The following is a 15,386-nucleotide window of genomic DNA, read 5'->3' as shown; positions in this document are numbered from 1 at the left end:
TGTACGGATGTACTTTGTGGACGCCGTAAGTTTTTGCTGTCGTCCAGCATTCTGTTTCTGTTTACTTTGTAGCCAGTTCAGTTTTGCTTTCGTTTTGCATAGCCATAGCCATTGCCTTTTCCTTTCCCTTTTGTTCATTTTTGGTTTAAGCATTACATACCTTTTTACCTGCACGCTGCCTCCCGCTGTGGTCTGCATATTGGGATCACAACAAACCATTCCTAACCCACCAGACACCTTCCGACTTTTACAAACGCCCACTGACATGGAGTATTACTCCTTGGAGTATTACCTACTCAGTGGCCTAGTGATTAGAGTGTCCGCCCTGAGATCGGTAGGTTGTGAGTTCAAACCCCGGCCGAGTAATACCAAAGACTATAAAAATGGGACCTATTACCTCCCTGCTTGGCACTCAGCATCAAGGGTAAGAATTGGGGGTTAAATCACCAAAAATGATTCCCGGACGTGGCCACCACTGCTGCCCACTGCTCCCCTCACCTCCCAGGGGCTGATCAAGGGTGATGGGTCAAATGCAGAAAATAATTTCGCCCCACCTGGTGTGTGTGTGACAATCATTGGTACTTTAACTTTAACGTGGTTACCCTGCCGAGCTTTACACAGCACAGACACTAAGCAACGGCACATTATTTGCAGATTATAATTATTGATTTGCAAAAAATATTTTTGGGACCAATTGCATAATTTCCCACGGCACACCAGACAATATCTCACGGCACACTAGTTGAAAAACACTGACATAACCAATACCTGTCTTGTTAGACGCCTCATGCTAGCAGTTTTTGACTATCAAGAATGCACAGAAAAGTGATCTTGTCTCACATGAGGGCTTGTGGATGGTGGGCGAGATATCACAAGAAGGTGGTTTCCGCTTAAAGCCCAAGAAAAAGCAAACGACAGCATGTGAGTTGATGACTTTCTGCAGTCTGAATGAGCATTTTTATGCTCTTTTAAAAACATCTTTAGAACGTGGTTGTTTTCTTTAGACCAGGTTCCACGGTCGTGTGGTTTCCAGAAAACATAGTAAGTTGCTTCTTTGTTGTGGTTTGCATAACAGCGTGAAGTATGACAGCAAAGAAATACGACTCCCAAATAAACAGCCTCTTTGTTTACGAGCCTCGTGTAATGGATAAACTTGGCCACGCTCACTTTTATCAGCCGGGATTCCTGTCAGACCGAGGAGTAAGGAGGCGTTAATTCTGCTTCCCAATGTTCTGCTATAACCCGATATTAGGTTTGTGGTATCAGTGGAGGCGTGTTAAAGTAATTTAGAAAATTAAATGCCTTCATCATACTTTAATTGTTCATCCAGTCTCCCCAGACAAACACTCTTCCAAGCAGATGAAGTCCATCATGGCAAAGCCAATAAACTTTGCACTAAATCTTCTCTTATTGGAACAACAACATTCATATTGTCAGACACAAGTATGCTTTGCTTTTTATTTTGTATTTTTTTATTTATTTATTTATTTTAACGCAGTGAACCCTGCGGCTTATGAAACGGTGCGGCTAATTTATGGATTTTTCTTCGCTAACTGCCATAGTGTTTGGTGTTCAACAAATAATATTACGCCGACAGGGACACTGAAAAGGTGTGGAATTGTTTGTGCTGTGGCGCCATCTTTTGGAGGAGTTTGCTCACTCCTGCGTGTTGAACATTTCCTGTTCCGTGCTGCAAGTGTATTCGTCCATTTCTGCTCTAAATAATTCCTTATTCGTCACTTCAAGCAATGTTTGGAAGTTTTACAATATAACTAAAACGGTTTGAACTTACTGAATCGTCCCACATGTGATGTCTGTAGGAGTGTGTTCATGCATATTTGTACGTGTTATTGCATTGTAATCCAGCTAGCGTCTTTAGCATTAGCTAGTATGCTAACACATTTACAAGCGTCTGTGTTAGTATTAATAACTTCCGATGGCATTCTTTTTGTATTGTTTCAGTGTCATATATTCACCAAAAACGTTAATGAGTCTGTTTAGCTGATTGTAGAGCTAGCTTCCGCAGCTAGTGGGTCTATGACGATGACTTCTGTTTTGTTTGATCAGCCATTTTACTGCCGTGTTACAGAGTCTTTAGAAAGAATTAGGTATGTAAATAAAAATTTACAAAAAATATAATCTGCGACTTAAGGTCTGGTACCTATAGAATTTACAGTAAAATAGTGGCAGCTGCGTTTGCCAGGAATTCGCAAATTAGGGCAATTTTAGAACATAAAAACTCCACACAGAAAGACCCTTAGCCCGGGAATCGAACCCAGGACTCTCTCACTGTGAAGTGAAAGCACTAACCACTGCCCCGTCATCAATATTAGTGTCTGCAAAATGCCAGTGTTTCTGAGACAGGTGAGAGCTACATGAGGATTTTAACTTAAAGAATGTGTACAACCTTTCACTGGTCAACTCACAGCATGGCCTTTCGCAACACGTTCCTTCAAGTGAGCCATTAAAAATGAGCCTTAAATGCTCCGTATCTGTTAAATAGCTGCTTGCAGCCAGTTCCACCACACTTAAAGGCACAGCGTGGTTCATTTCCATGCAGTTTAAAATAAGGTACATAGACATAACCCCACCTGCCACAGAAATAAAGGAAAACATGTCGTTAGCCAAAAGGGAACTATGTTAATGCTTTAACACAAACCCCTAAGACAATTAAAGTATGCTGTAAATTTAAATGTACAATCTGCAAAATCTTTAATTTAGACAGAATATTAATAACATGGTAAGTTTTAAAGGAGCCATATGTAATAATCTGGCCAGAAATGGTACTGCAATCCAGTGACGTGCAGTCACTAGAGGCAGGTGAGGCCCCGCCTCACCTGCCATCATGGAAAGAAAAAAAATTTACATTTTTTTTTTTTATTAAATTGTTATATGTATCCAGTGATTATACTATAAAGTTATTTTCCATTTAACTTCACCCGTTTTAGATTATTTTTATTTAAAATCGCTGAATTTTCACATTTGCCGTTCAAATACTGAGAAGAGACGGTGCGGTGAACAGCAGCCAGTTGAGGCACGTCACTGCGTTGTGCCTCACCATGGATTGCGGACTCGGCTAACTGCTGGTCTGCTGTGCAGTGAGACCGTATTGCTATATGAATTATATTATACATTTCCATAGTTTAGTTAGCTGAGGTATATAATGTACAGTGTATTTTGTCAACAACTGTATGTGTGTAAAGTATTTCTTGTGCTGAGCGATCATAAAACAACTGCAAAAGACGCACTGGCTGAGGCTCGCCTCCTGCACCCCCGCCGTAGAATGCACGGCAACCCCTGACGGGAGTGTTATATCAACTAAAGCCCACACTTAAACTTTCCACGTGCAAGATTGAATCTATTTAAAAAAGTTATTTCATAAGAAGCCAAAAAGTGCAAAAACAATAATGTTCGTGTTGGAGGAGTTGTGAATGACTGCAAGGCCACAACATTAGGTACACCTGCAGTCTGCAGGTGTACCTAATTCACAACTCCTCCTACACGAACATTATTGTTTTTGCACTTTTTGGCTTCTTATTAAATAACTTTTGTAACCTATTTTTATGGGCTTTCCTCTTTGTGATGTTAAGTTCCTGTTATGCGCTGTTATACAGTATATGCCTTAAGCTCTTATTTTGAAGGCGCTAAGAGCGGAAGTGACGACACGTTGGAGTGGAGCGGAAGTTTTTGAAAGAAGGTAAATAAAGTGGTCCTCGTGTAAACTGCAGCCTCCGTGTTTGTTATTTTGTAGTTTCATACAGTATAGGCGACATTTATAAACCCTCGGTTACACTTTTTTAAATAGATTCAATCTTGCACGTGGAAAGTTTAAGTGAGGGCTTTAATTGATATAACACTCTCGTCAGGGATTGCATTAATCCAGCACAATAGCGGCTCATGGATTTATTTTATAAGTAAAGGTAAGACCATAATAACGTTTTTTTTATTAAATGTGCTTTTTTGTGTGCTACAGTTTGTATGTGTAAAGTTAAAGTTAAGTTAAAGTACCAATGATTGTCACACACACACTAGGTGTAATGAAATTTGTCCTCTGCATTTGACCCATCCCCTTGATCACCCCCTGGGAGGTGAGGGGAGCAGTGGGCAGCAGCAGCGCCGCGCCCGGGAATAATTTTTGGTGATTTAATAACCCCCAATTCCAAGCCTTGATGCTGAGTGCCAAGCAGGGAAGAATGCTGGTATGAGCTTTTAAACATAACCCGTTAACTGCTGCCAATGAAATGATGAATAAGATACTCTTTAGGGTTCATATGTTTGTAAATCTGACTGTGATGAAGTCAGTGCCTCACCAGCCATCAACCTCACCGCACGTCACTGCTGCAATCACGGTCAAAATTATGTAGTCCCCTCCCTGACTGAGCCGAATCCAGCTGGATGGACTGGGCTGCTCTGAGAAACTTCAAACTTCCATTGCCTCTTACTAGGGGTTGAGGTGCAGGGACCATAACAGCTGAATAGACAAGCGTGTTGTCAAAAACAAATCTCTAACCAACACATTTTACACAGAATGAGGCTATTTTCAGGAAGAAGTACGTCATGCCTGCGTACAATATCACAACAAATGGCAATCGTACGATTATTGTCAGTACTATCAGAAATCAAAGACTAAAACCAACTACAACCAACGCTAGCAATGATTATACTGGTGACAATAAGTAGAGCATGCTTAGCAGCCTAATGTACGCCCAAAACTAAGAGAGGACATTTTACCAAGGTATGCCTATAGGCTACTGTTTCAAACGTTTCAGATTGCCATATAACTTGGTACATGTAGTCCATAATATGCAAACACCAATGAGGAATTATTTTATCATGTGATTTGTCTGTCCCCATACATGTCACATTGCCATGATGACAGCCGTGCTAATTTTGGAACCCATTTCCTCAGCGTATCAGCATATTGAGAAGGAAATAGGCACTGACACCACCCATATCTCTATTGTCGAGGCGGCTGATTGGAGCTGTGGCCGCAAGGTAGTTGGTGCTTGTCGTGGCGGTAATCCTAGAACCCGTTGGTGGACACCGGCGGTGAGGGATGCCGTCAAGCTGAAGAAGGAGTCCTATCGGGTTCTTTTGGCTCATAGGACTCCTGAGGCAGCGGACAGGTACCGACAGGCCAAGCGGTGTGCGGCTTCAGCGGTCACAGAGGCAAAAACTCGGACATGGGAGGAGTTCGGGGAAACCATGGAAAACGACTTCCGAACGGCTTCGAAGCAATTCTGGACCACCATCCGCCGCCTCAGGAAGGGGAAGCAGTGCACTATCAACACTGTGTATGGTGAGGATGGTGTTCTGCTGACCTCGACTGCAGATGTTGTGGATCGGTGGAGGGAATACTTCGAAGACCTCCTCAATCCCACCAACACGTCTTCCTATGAGGAAGCAGTGCCTGGGGAGTCTGTGGTGGGCTCTCCTATTTCTGGGGCTGAGGTTGCTGAGGTAGTTAAAAAGCTCCTCGGTGGCAAGGCCCCAGGGGTAGATGAGATCCGCCCGGAGTTCCTTAAGGCTCTGGATGCTGTGGGGCTGTCTTGGTTGACAAGACTCTGCAGCATCGCGTGGACATCGGGGGCGGTACCTCTGGATTGGCAGACCGGGGTGGTGGTTCCTCTCTTTAAGAAGGGGAACCGGAGGGTGTGTTCTAACTATCGTGGGATCACACTCTTCAGCCTTCCCGGTAAGGTCTATTCAGGTGTACTGGAGAGGAGGCTACGCCGGATAGTCGAACCTCGGATTCAGGAGGAACAGTGTGGTTTTCGTCCTGGTCGTGGAACTGTGGACCAGCTCTATACTCTCGGCAGGGTCCTTGAGGGTGCATGGGAGTTTGCCCAACCAGTCTACATGTGTTTTGTGGACTTGGAGAAGGCATTCGACCGTGTCCCTCGGGAAGTCCTGTGGGGAGTGCTCAGAGAGTATGGGGTATCGGACTGTCTGATTGTGGCAGTCCGCTCCCTGTATGCTCAGTGCCAGAGCTTGGTCCGCATTGCCGGCAGTAAGTCGGACACGTTTCCAGTGAGGGTTGGACTCCGCCAAGGCTGCCCTTTGTCACCGATTCTGTTCATAACTTTTATGGACAGAATTTCTAGGCGCAGTCAAGGCGTTGAGGGGATCTGGTTTGGTGGCTGCAGGATTAGGTCTCTGCTTTTTGCAGATGATGTGGTCCTGATGGCTTCATCTGGCCAGGATCTTCAGCTCTCACTAGATCGGTTCGCAGCCGAGTGTGAAGCGACTGGGATGAGAATCAGCACCTCCAAGTCCGAGTCCATGGTTCTCGCCCGGAAAAGGGTGGAGTGCCATCTCCGGGTTGGGGAGGAGATCTTGCCCCAAGTGGAGGAGTTCAAGTACCTCGGAGTCTTGTTCACAAGTGAGGGAAGAGTGGATCGTGAGATCGACAGGCGGATCGGTGCGGCGTCTTCAGTAATGCGGACGCTGTATCGATCCGTTGTGGTGAAGAAGGAGCTGAGCCGGAAGGCAAAGCTCTCAATTTACCGGTCGATCTACGTTCCCATCCTCACCTATGGTCATGAGCTTTGGGCTATGACCGAAAGGACAAGATCACGGGTACAAGCGGCCGAAATGAGTTTCCTCCGCCGGGTGGCGGGGCTCTCCCTTAGAGATAGGGTGAGAAGCTCTGTCATCCGGGAGGAGCTCAAAGTAAAGCCGCTGCTCCTCCACATCGAGAGGAGCCAGATGAGGTGGTTCGGGCATCTGGTCAGGATGCCACCCGAACGCCTCCCTAGGGAGGTGTTTAGGGCACGTCCGACCGGTAGGAGGCCGCGGGGAAGACCCAGGACACGTTGGGAAGACTATGTCTCCCGGCTGGCCTGGGAACGCCTCGGGGTCCCACAGGAAGAGCTGGACGAAGTGGCTGGGGAGAGGGAAGTCTGGGCTTCCCTGCTTAGGCTGCTGCCCCCGCGACCCGACCTCGGATAAGCGGAAGAAGATGGATGGATGGATGGACCACCCATATCCACATAGTTTTTATTTGTCCAAAATATATTTTGCCCTGTCAGTTGGAATACACATAGACATACAGGCTAACGGGCATATATTTCCCCCTGTATGTGGATGTCTCATTGACCAGGCTAGCATGCTAAGCATTACACTAGGAGCTCAACACCATCACACTAAGCATTCTTTGCAGTAACATACTAGCTTTGTTAGACAAGATCATAGACTGTGTTGGACAATATAGTTTACATACCAAATATCCATTTCCATTTATTACAAGTTATTAAAAAAAAGGTAAATGCCTGACTTACCTATCAAAGAGGAAATTAGCAAGTTTGGTCAAACGGTGGAGGGCGGGGCATCGAAATGAAAACAATAACAATATTTCGGGGCTGTAAATCTAATGTTGAAATGAGCATATGAACTACTGTTATCAGGTATAGAGATATTGGAAAACAACATGATTTATTAATTCATTTTGACATATTTAATGACTTAACATGACATTATTACATATGGCTCCTTTAAGAGAGATGTATTGTACAATTTGTCATAATTCTCACAGTGAAGTGGTGAGTTTTCTACATATTGTAAATAACCACAGTCATTGAGGTTATCTACTGTTTCTTGCTCTGCAGGAATCCCCTGCATTTAAGACTGTGATCGACTATTTTATGGTCTTCGACTTAGTTCTGCACAGTGCAATGCGGCGGACACACAGATCTATAGGAACTAAAAGTTGCAGGAACTTAAAAGTCTCCAAACTTTTGGTTGAAAAAGACCTGACGTGTCTGTAAGTTGACAATAAATAGTTGGATTTACCTCCGTGCCTTTGGGTCCTCTGACTCCACTCGATCCCCTCAAGCCTGGAGGTCCCTACAAATATAAATAACATGTCATAAATGACAGACAAGTCAAGGTAAAATAGTATCCCTCATCTACAGTTTGCAGGAAGTCACATTTAACTTCATTCTACAACACAGGGCGTCTCAGCACTCAGATATGCACGTTTTATTTCCTCATACAAGTTTGGATCTCGTGTTATTCACAGAACTTTTGTTGGCTTCTAAATGTTGAAAGGAGTAGAGCATGGATGGTAAATGCACGATGCAGAATCAGGTGTGTGTCAATGATGTCATGTTGACCACTCATTTAAATGGCCTTCATGAAACACAACACTTACCCTATTTTTCGGGCTCTAAAGCGCACTTATAATCCTTTCATTTTCTCAAAACTCGACAGTGTGCCTTATAACCCGGTGCGCCTAATGTACGGAATAATTCTGGTTGTGCTTACCGACCTCAAAGCTATTTTATTTGGTACATGGTGTAATGATAAGTGTGACCAGTAGATGGCAGTCACACATAAGATATACATGTAGACTGCACTATGACTCAAGTAAACAACACCAACATTGTATATGTTCCGTTTAAAATATAGAACATTACACATGGCGCTCAAGAATCTATCAAAATGTTTTAGTAGGACTTTGGTAAGCTATGAAGCTGCACCGTTTGATGGATTGTACTGTGCTTCAACATAGGAATATTATTATGGTGTGTGTGTGTAAGGTAAGACATATTATGCAAAACCAACTTTTCTTACTTTCCGATACTTGCTGATCTGTGTTTGGGATCTGCATAAGTTCTTTGTAGTCCGTGCCGACACCGTAGTCGATAAGCTTCTTCTTTTTCTCTATCTTCTTGTTATGTGACATCCATCCTCCGCTGTTGCCATTTCTAATATAAAGTAGTGTAAAGTTCTTACTTATATCTGTCAGTAAACTCACCATGAAAGCACTAAAACATACCGGTTTAGTGAGTTTATATTATTCAACCAAGGAACTTTAGTTATTAGAGCGTTTTTCATGGAACACATGGGTGTTGTTGTTGCACGAGTGATCCACGGATGAGGAGATGCTGCTCCGTTATTGATTGCAGTAAAGTCTGAAGGTCATTAAAACAGTTAGCTCCATCTTTTGACACTTCTTCCACTCCCATCCTTGCACGCTACACCGCTACAACAAAGATGACGGGGAGAAGACGCTGTCGAAGTGGAGGCACGTAAACAAAACTTGACATCCTGAAGCGATTGTCAAAGAAAGCGACTTGAAGATGATGTGTAAAACATCATCTATGCAACATTTTGAGCAAATAACCACCATTACATGTTATGTAGACCACAAGGAAGTATTTTACATTTAGAAAATAATCATAATAATATGACTCCTTTAATGCGCCTTATAATCGTGCGCCTTTTGTATGAAAATCGACCTGACTAGACCCGCTCATCGGCAGTGCGCCTTATAATCCAGTGCGCCCTATGGTCCGGAAAGTACGGTATTGTGAGAATATTGCATCAAAGATCATCGAGTGTCGCTTCTGGCCTTCTTTCATCCTCCTAGACTGCCTTGTAAAACAGGGAAACACTTTTTGGGGGAGAATGATCCTCATCATCCACAATCCTAATGTGTGACAAGAACACAGGTCAGTAAAAAACTGCTAGCATGAGGCGTCAAACAATGCGGGTAATGGCTATTTCAGCTATGAAGTTTAAATTTCAGTTTATTTAGAACGTGCATAAAATACAATGTAATGCATCACACGTTTCCACTTGTTTCATTACGACACATTAGAAAAGGAGTAGGAAGAAGCTGAGTTTATTTAATCCTACCCCTTTTCATATCATAATTTATCCCATTTCCTTGTTTTCTGTAACAGAACAGTGAATAAATAAATATTAAGTAAACAAATATTAAATACATAAATAATATTTACCGGTATCTAAAAAAAAAAAAAAAGTTAATAATGTTCATCATAATTCTTGTTGTGTGTACTTAGTGAACACTTGTAGTTTGAATAGTCTCTCAAAGTGAATCAAATTACTGCTTTGTTGGATTTCTTTGCTAAATCCATTCCATAATTTAATTCCACATACAGAAATGCCAAAGGTTTTAAGTGTTGTACGTGCATACAAATGTTTGAAATGACATTTTCCTCTAAGGTTATATTTCTCCTCTTTTGTTGAGAAGAATTGTTGTATATTATTGGCTAGCAGGTTATAGTTTGCTTTGTGCATCATTTTAGAAGTTTGCACATGCACCACAATGTTAAATTTCAATAATTGTGATTTAATAAATAAAGTGTTTGTATGTTCTCTATATCCAACATTATATATTATTATAATTTATCTTTTTGTAACACAGTTAATGAATGAAGTGTACTTTTGTAGTTATTTCCCATATTTCTACACAATAATCAGATATGTAACACTAGCGAGCAGTAGAGAATATGAAATTATTTTTGGTCTAGAACATGTTTTGCTTTATTCATTATTGACATGTTTCTTGTTTATTTGTTACATGATATTTCCAGTTCATTTTATCATCTTTTATTACAGCCAAAAATGTGTTTTCTTTTACCCTTTCAATTTCTATTCCGTCTTTTTGTATTTGTGTTTGACTTTCCCCTCTACTGTTACCAAATAGCATTATTTGAGTCTTACTGAGATTCAAAGATAGTCTTTTTTTTTGTTTTTGTTCATTTCTTCTGTTATTATTTGTATTCTCTTCTGTGTGTTCTCTCCTGAACAAAACACAGTTGTGTCATCTGCAAATAATACTAACTTTAAGTCCTTTGTAACTTTACAAATGTCATTTATATAAATATTGAACAATTTTGGTCCGAGTTTTGATCCCTGTGGTACGCCGCAAAGTATTTTCAGCTATGTAGACGTGTGTTCCTGTTGGTTAAGTAACTTCTAATCCAGTTCAAGACCAACCCTCTGATTCCATAACTTTCTAGTTAGTTTATTAAGATGCTGTGATTCATTGTGTCACAGCATCTGCTTTAAGAATCAAACATCTGCCGACCTGTATATTAACCACGGTGTAGCAACACAGAGGAACTACTTTTTTGGTGTATTGACACAGTGTGCCAGGCTTTTCAGTTAACCCTCAGGGAATCCTTCAATGTTTGGACGTCACAGGTCGAAAGGGTTTCTCTCAATAAAGTCTTAACAGTAAGGCATTTATTTATTTATTTTTACTTTCAATGCTTAAATCTCTAGATCAAGGGTGTCATTCTGGTTTTCATTGAGGGCCACATTGCAGTTCTGGCTGCTCTCAGAGGGACACATGTTACAGTGAATATATATATATATATATATATATATATATATATATATATATATATATATATATATATATATATATATATAATTGCCTCATTATGTTATGACACAATTCCCTATGGATCTCCATTGTTTACACACAAATTGATGGATGACGTACTTGCTTTTGAAATCATAAGTGAGTATATATGTAAATAATACAGAGGCGTCGCAACTGTTTCCAACATGGGCCGCATAATGAAAAGTCAAAGTATGTGGGAACCATTCTGATATATTTTGATTTAGTAAAACATGCTAAACATACATTTAAGAACAAAGCTTAGTGTCAGCTTTGTGTTATAGGTGACAATGTGTACTATTCATGATTACGTAGGTAAATCAGACAGTAAAAAGAAATAGAAGAGCAAAAAGACATAACGGGCGCGGCCACTGCTGCTGCTCACTGCTCCCCTCACCTCCCAGGGGGTGATCAAGGGTGATGGGTCAAATGCAGAGAATAATTTCGCCACACCTAGTGTGTGTGTGACAATCATTGGTACTTTAACTTAATAATGTCATGAGAAAAAGCTGACATTTTGATACTAATAACTAATAATCTACTTTAACTTAAAACACAAAGCTGACCCTAAATTTTATCTTTAAATAAAGTAGAATTAATGTCTTTTTTTAATGTATTTATTTATTTATTTTTTTAATATTTTGACTTTTTAGTATGCGACCCTTAGTGGAAGACGTTTGGACACACCTGTATTCAATGTTTAGAGTTTTTCGCATTACATTACAAATTCTTACTTTTTTTTTGTTGTTTACAATTTTGCTAGTCTTGTTTTATCCAACAATATGCGTTTCTGTTTTTATACAATATTAGTTTGCATGTTCAGATTGTTCTCAAGTTTAAAAGACATGCAGTTGTATGAATCGCATGCAATTTGTCTGTCAAAATTGAAAGAAGGAATATGTTTAGTCAGAAAAGATGAAGTGCTTTATTAGTGCACTTTACTTCCAGGCTTTTGCGAGCCGCGTAAAACAATGTGACGGGCCAGAACTGGCCCCCGGGCCTTGAGTCTGACACCTGTGATATAGATCAACTTCAGAGCGTGTTTGTTAAAATCAAGTTTTCTATGTTTTTTTTATGTTTTATGCACTTTTTGTCAAAGGAATCACATTTTTTTGCTATGGCAAAAACACACTGAAATATTTCAAAAGTGAAATGTTTGATGTGAAGTAATTGGAGCCTTGAATAGGTCAATACTTCACAACAACATTGGTTTTGATTCATAATAACGGTTTGAGCATTGAGCCTTTTCAATAAAAGACGACATTAGAAGACCCTCGGACCCTTCGGGGTCCCACTCATAAAAGTGCAATACATTAATAGTTTTTTTTTTTACTTTCAATGCTTAAATTTTTAGATCAACTTCAGATCTATCCACTTATGATAGGTTTTTGTTATTTTTTAAATGTTTTTGCACGTTTTATACCCTTTTTGTAAAAAAAACCCAAAACAACCTTTTTTGACAGTATGTCAAAAATGGCCGTTATAAAGGGAGTCAAAAGTGTCCTCAGGCCTAAATCGTAGTCTAACTGTATCGCTTGTGCTAAAAATAACTGCACATTTTGAGATGAATTCCTTTATTCTGAGGCCATATTTCATCTCACTCATTTTCAAAATGAACATTATGTCGCATCATGTCATCTTCAAAAGCCAAAAAAGGACCCTGGGGTCGCCTTGATGGTCCAACATAAAAATTCCACACTGGACCAGCTAGAAATCTGAACCGACTGAATCAGGTTATACTGGCTCTCAACTCGATGACATTGCTAGGAACACATTGTGCTGAAAGATACAACCATCCCAGTAAGAATGGACATTTTAAATCACCGTTTAGTTATATTTGTATTTTGTTGATGAACATTTAGCACTTAGACACACTGTTGCTACATGGTGGTTTAGCTTATCACTTCGGGATAGGCACCGAATCCAGTACTTTATTTTTTGGCACTCTTTTCTGTCCAACTGGGCACCAATTCACGTAAAATCCAGCGGTTCCATTTTACAGTACTTTGGTTGCACGTGATGTCGCAACCGGTTGCCAACTTAGCGCTTTAGCACTTGCTGACTACCAAACGACCTCTTGGTAAAGTTGCGATTTTCAATGCCAACGAAGAAATTGACTAAAAAAAAAAACAGTCTAACGTAAGTAAAATAAGGCTCTGCACTAGCTTGTGCTAATATACATGGGCTTTGCTAATTTACATGCCAATTTCAACACCTCCAAATTTGTTAATAAGAAAATACAATTAAGATGCATGTTACAATCAAAGAGTCAGCGCGTAATAATTACAATACTTACAGTATTACTACTTTTTAGGGTACAACAAAAAAACAACACCATAAAACTATGTAATACTGTTATCTAGCATCTTGGACTTGCAACTGTAATTACAACTCAATGTCATACTTGAAAAGACTCAGAAATGTGTAATAAAAAAAGACATAATACAATGTTTTAACTTTAAAATAAACAATACTATTTTATCGTCAAGAACCAGTAATATTTATTAACACACACAAACAACGCATCGATAATTGGCACCGTATTGGTTAAAATTTGAATGGTACCCATCCTTAGTTTCACTCCGGGTTCTAAAACTTGTAGCTCATCCTCAGTATATTCAGGCTCAAAAATTGAGGTTTCGGATCATCATTTGTCCCAAAGTGGTGGTAGTTGGCACTCACAAAGTCTGCCATGATTAGCGGTAGCAAACATACAACGCACAGTTCCAGTGCGTTGTTTACACACTTACAGCATGTAAACAAAACATTGTAGGAGGTTTTTTAGAGCGCTTTAAAGGCAGAATAGGTGAGTCCTCAATATTTGATTCGTTAGCTGCCTTTTGCTAGCAGTTTTTTTTTACAATTTGGAAGGCACAGAAAAAGTTTTTGTCTCGCATAAGATTTGTGGCTGATGGGCAACATTCTCCCGAGAAGTACAGTTCTCCTTAAAGTGAGTAGACTTACTTGGATCCCTTCTGTCCCGGGAGGTCCAACTTGTAGCTCATCCTCAGTATATTCAGGCTCAAAAATTGAGGTTTCGGATCATCATTTCTCATAAAGTGGTGGTGGTTGGCTCTCACAAAGTCTACCATGATTACCAGTTACTACACACTTACAGCATTTAAACAAAACCTTGTTGGATGTTTTTTTTAGAGCGCTTTAAAGGCAGAATAGATGAATCCTCATTATTTGGTTCGTTAGCTGCCTTTTGCTAGCACTTTTTTTACAATTTAGAACACACGGAAAAAGGAAAAGACATATGTTTTTGTCTCGCATGAGGATTGTGGCTGATGGGCAACATTCCCCTCTTTAAAGTGAGTGGACTTACTGGGATCCCTTCTGTCCCGGGAAGTCCGGTCTCTCCAGGTATTCCGCTGTGACCCTGAGGGAAAAACATTACCGCCATGACTCAATAACAAGGACGTCCGTGCTAAATATTTACGTTATAGTTGTTAACAAGTGGTCCAATGTCCTAATTGGAGGACTGGACATCATCACTGGTACCAGAGACAGGCCAGAACTGCTTACCATCATCCCCACTTCTCCTGGAGACCCAGGCTCGCCTGTCTTCCCACGCTCGCCCTGCGGGAAGTGCAGGGTATTATTGCAACATATACTGGGAAAAAAAACCACATTTATCCTACAAAATGTAAATATGAGAAATCCCGTGGAAGTGGAAGTGCAGTACGCTCTCTTACTTTATATTTTTTACGACCGTGCATGAAAGTACACAAGCGATATTTGTAAAGCTCTTTAGCAGCAACATTATTTGGCAAGGCGACTTCTTCCACGGCAGATTCCAATGTGGGCCGAATAGCAAAAAAGGACAGGAAAAATTGCAGGAATATAATGAGAAGCTAGAGATGTTCCCGTTAGGTTTTATGCTGCCGATCATAATAGTAATGGATTTTATTTGTAAAAGCACTTTACATTGACCAAACAACCTCAAAGTGCTACAGTGCATTTAAAAAAAAAAACAACAACGCAAAAACCACAAATAGCTGCCCCCAACAAGTAAAATAAATAGTAAAAAAAATAAAAGCTAGAACAGCCTAAAAGCTAGAACTAGCACACATATATCTAAAAAAGAAGGGTTTTTAAGCCTTTTTTAAAAGCATCCCCAGTCTGTGGTGCCCTCAAGTGGTCAGGGAGAGCATTCCACAGACTGGGAGCGGCGGAGCAGAAAGCCTGGTCTCCCATAATTCGGAGCTTTGTCCTCGGAGGTTGG

The 15,386-nt window shown here is 40.6% G+C and overlaps 1 protein-coding gene across 3 annotated transcripts in view; it reads right to left on the bottom strand.

Moving 5' to 3' along the window:
• LOC133620351 (uncharacterized) overlaps positions 1-15,386 on the bottom strand; it is a 244,253-nt gene that overhangs the window by 75,426 nt on the left and 153,441 nt on the right. For all 3 annotated transcript variants that reach the window (XM_061981793.1, XM_061981792.1, XM_061981794.1), the window contains 3 exons: positions 14,687-14,740; positions 14,487-14,540; positions 7,792-7,845 (listed from right to left, as the gene is read on the bottom strand). In XM_061981793.1, coding sequence (XP_061837777.1) covers positions 7,792-7,845; positions 14,487-14,540; positions 14,687-14,740 — 162 coding nt within the window. The remainder of the gene's footprint in view (positions 1-7,791; positions 7,846-14,486; positions 14,541-14,686; positions 14,741-15,386) is intronic.

This window comes from Nerophis lumbriciformis, linkage group LG24, assembly GCF_033978685.3.
Source record: "Nerophis lumbriciformis linkage group LG24, RoL_Nlum_v2.1, whole genome shotgun sequence".
NCBI lineage: Eukaryota > Metazoa > Chordata > Actinopteri > Syngnathiformes > Syngnathidae > Nerophis > Nerophis lumbriciformis.
Note: the sequence above shows the minus strand (reverse complement) of the source record. Positions and strands in the feature narration are given on the sequence as shown.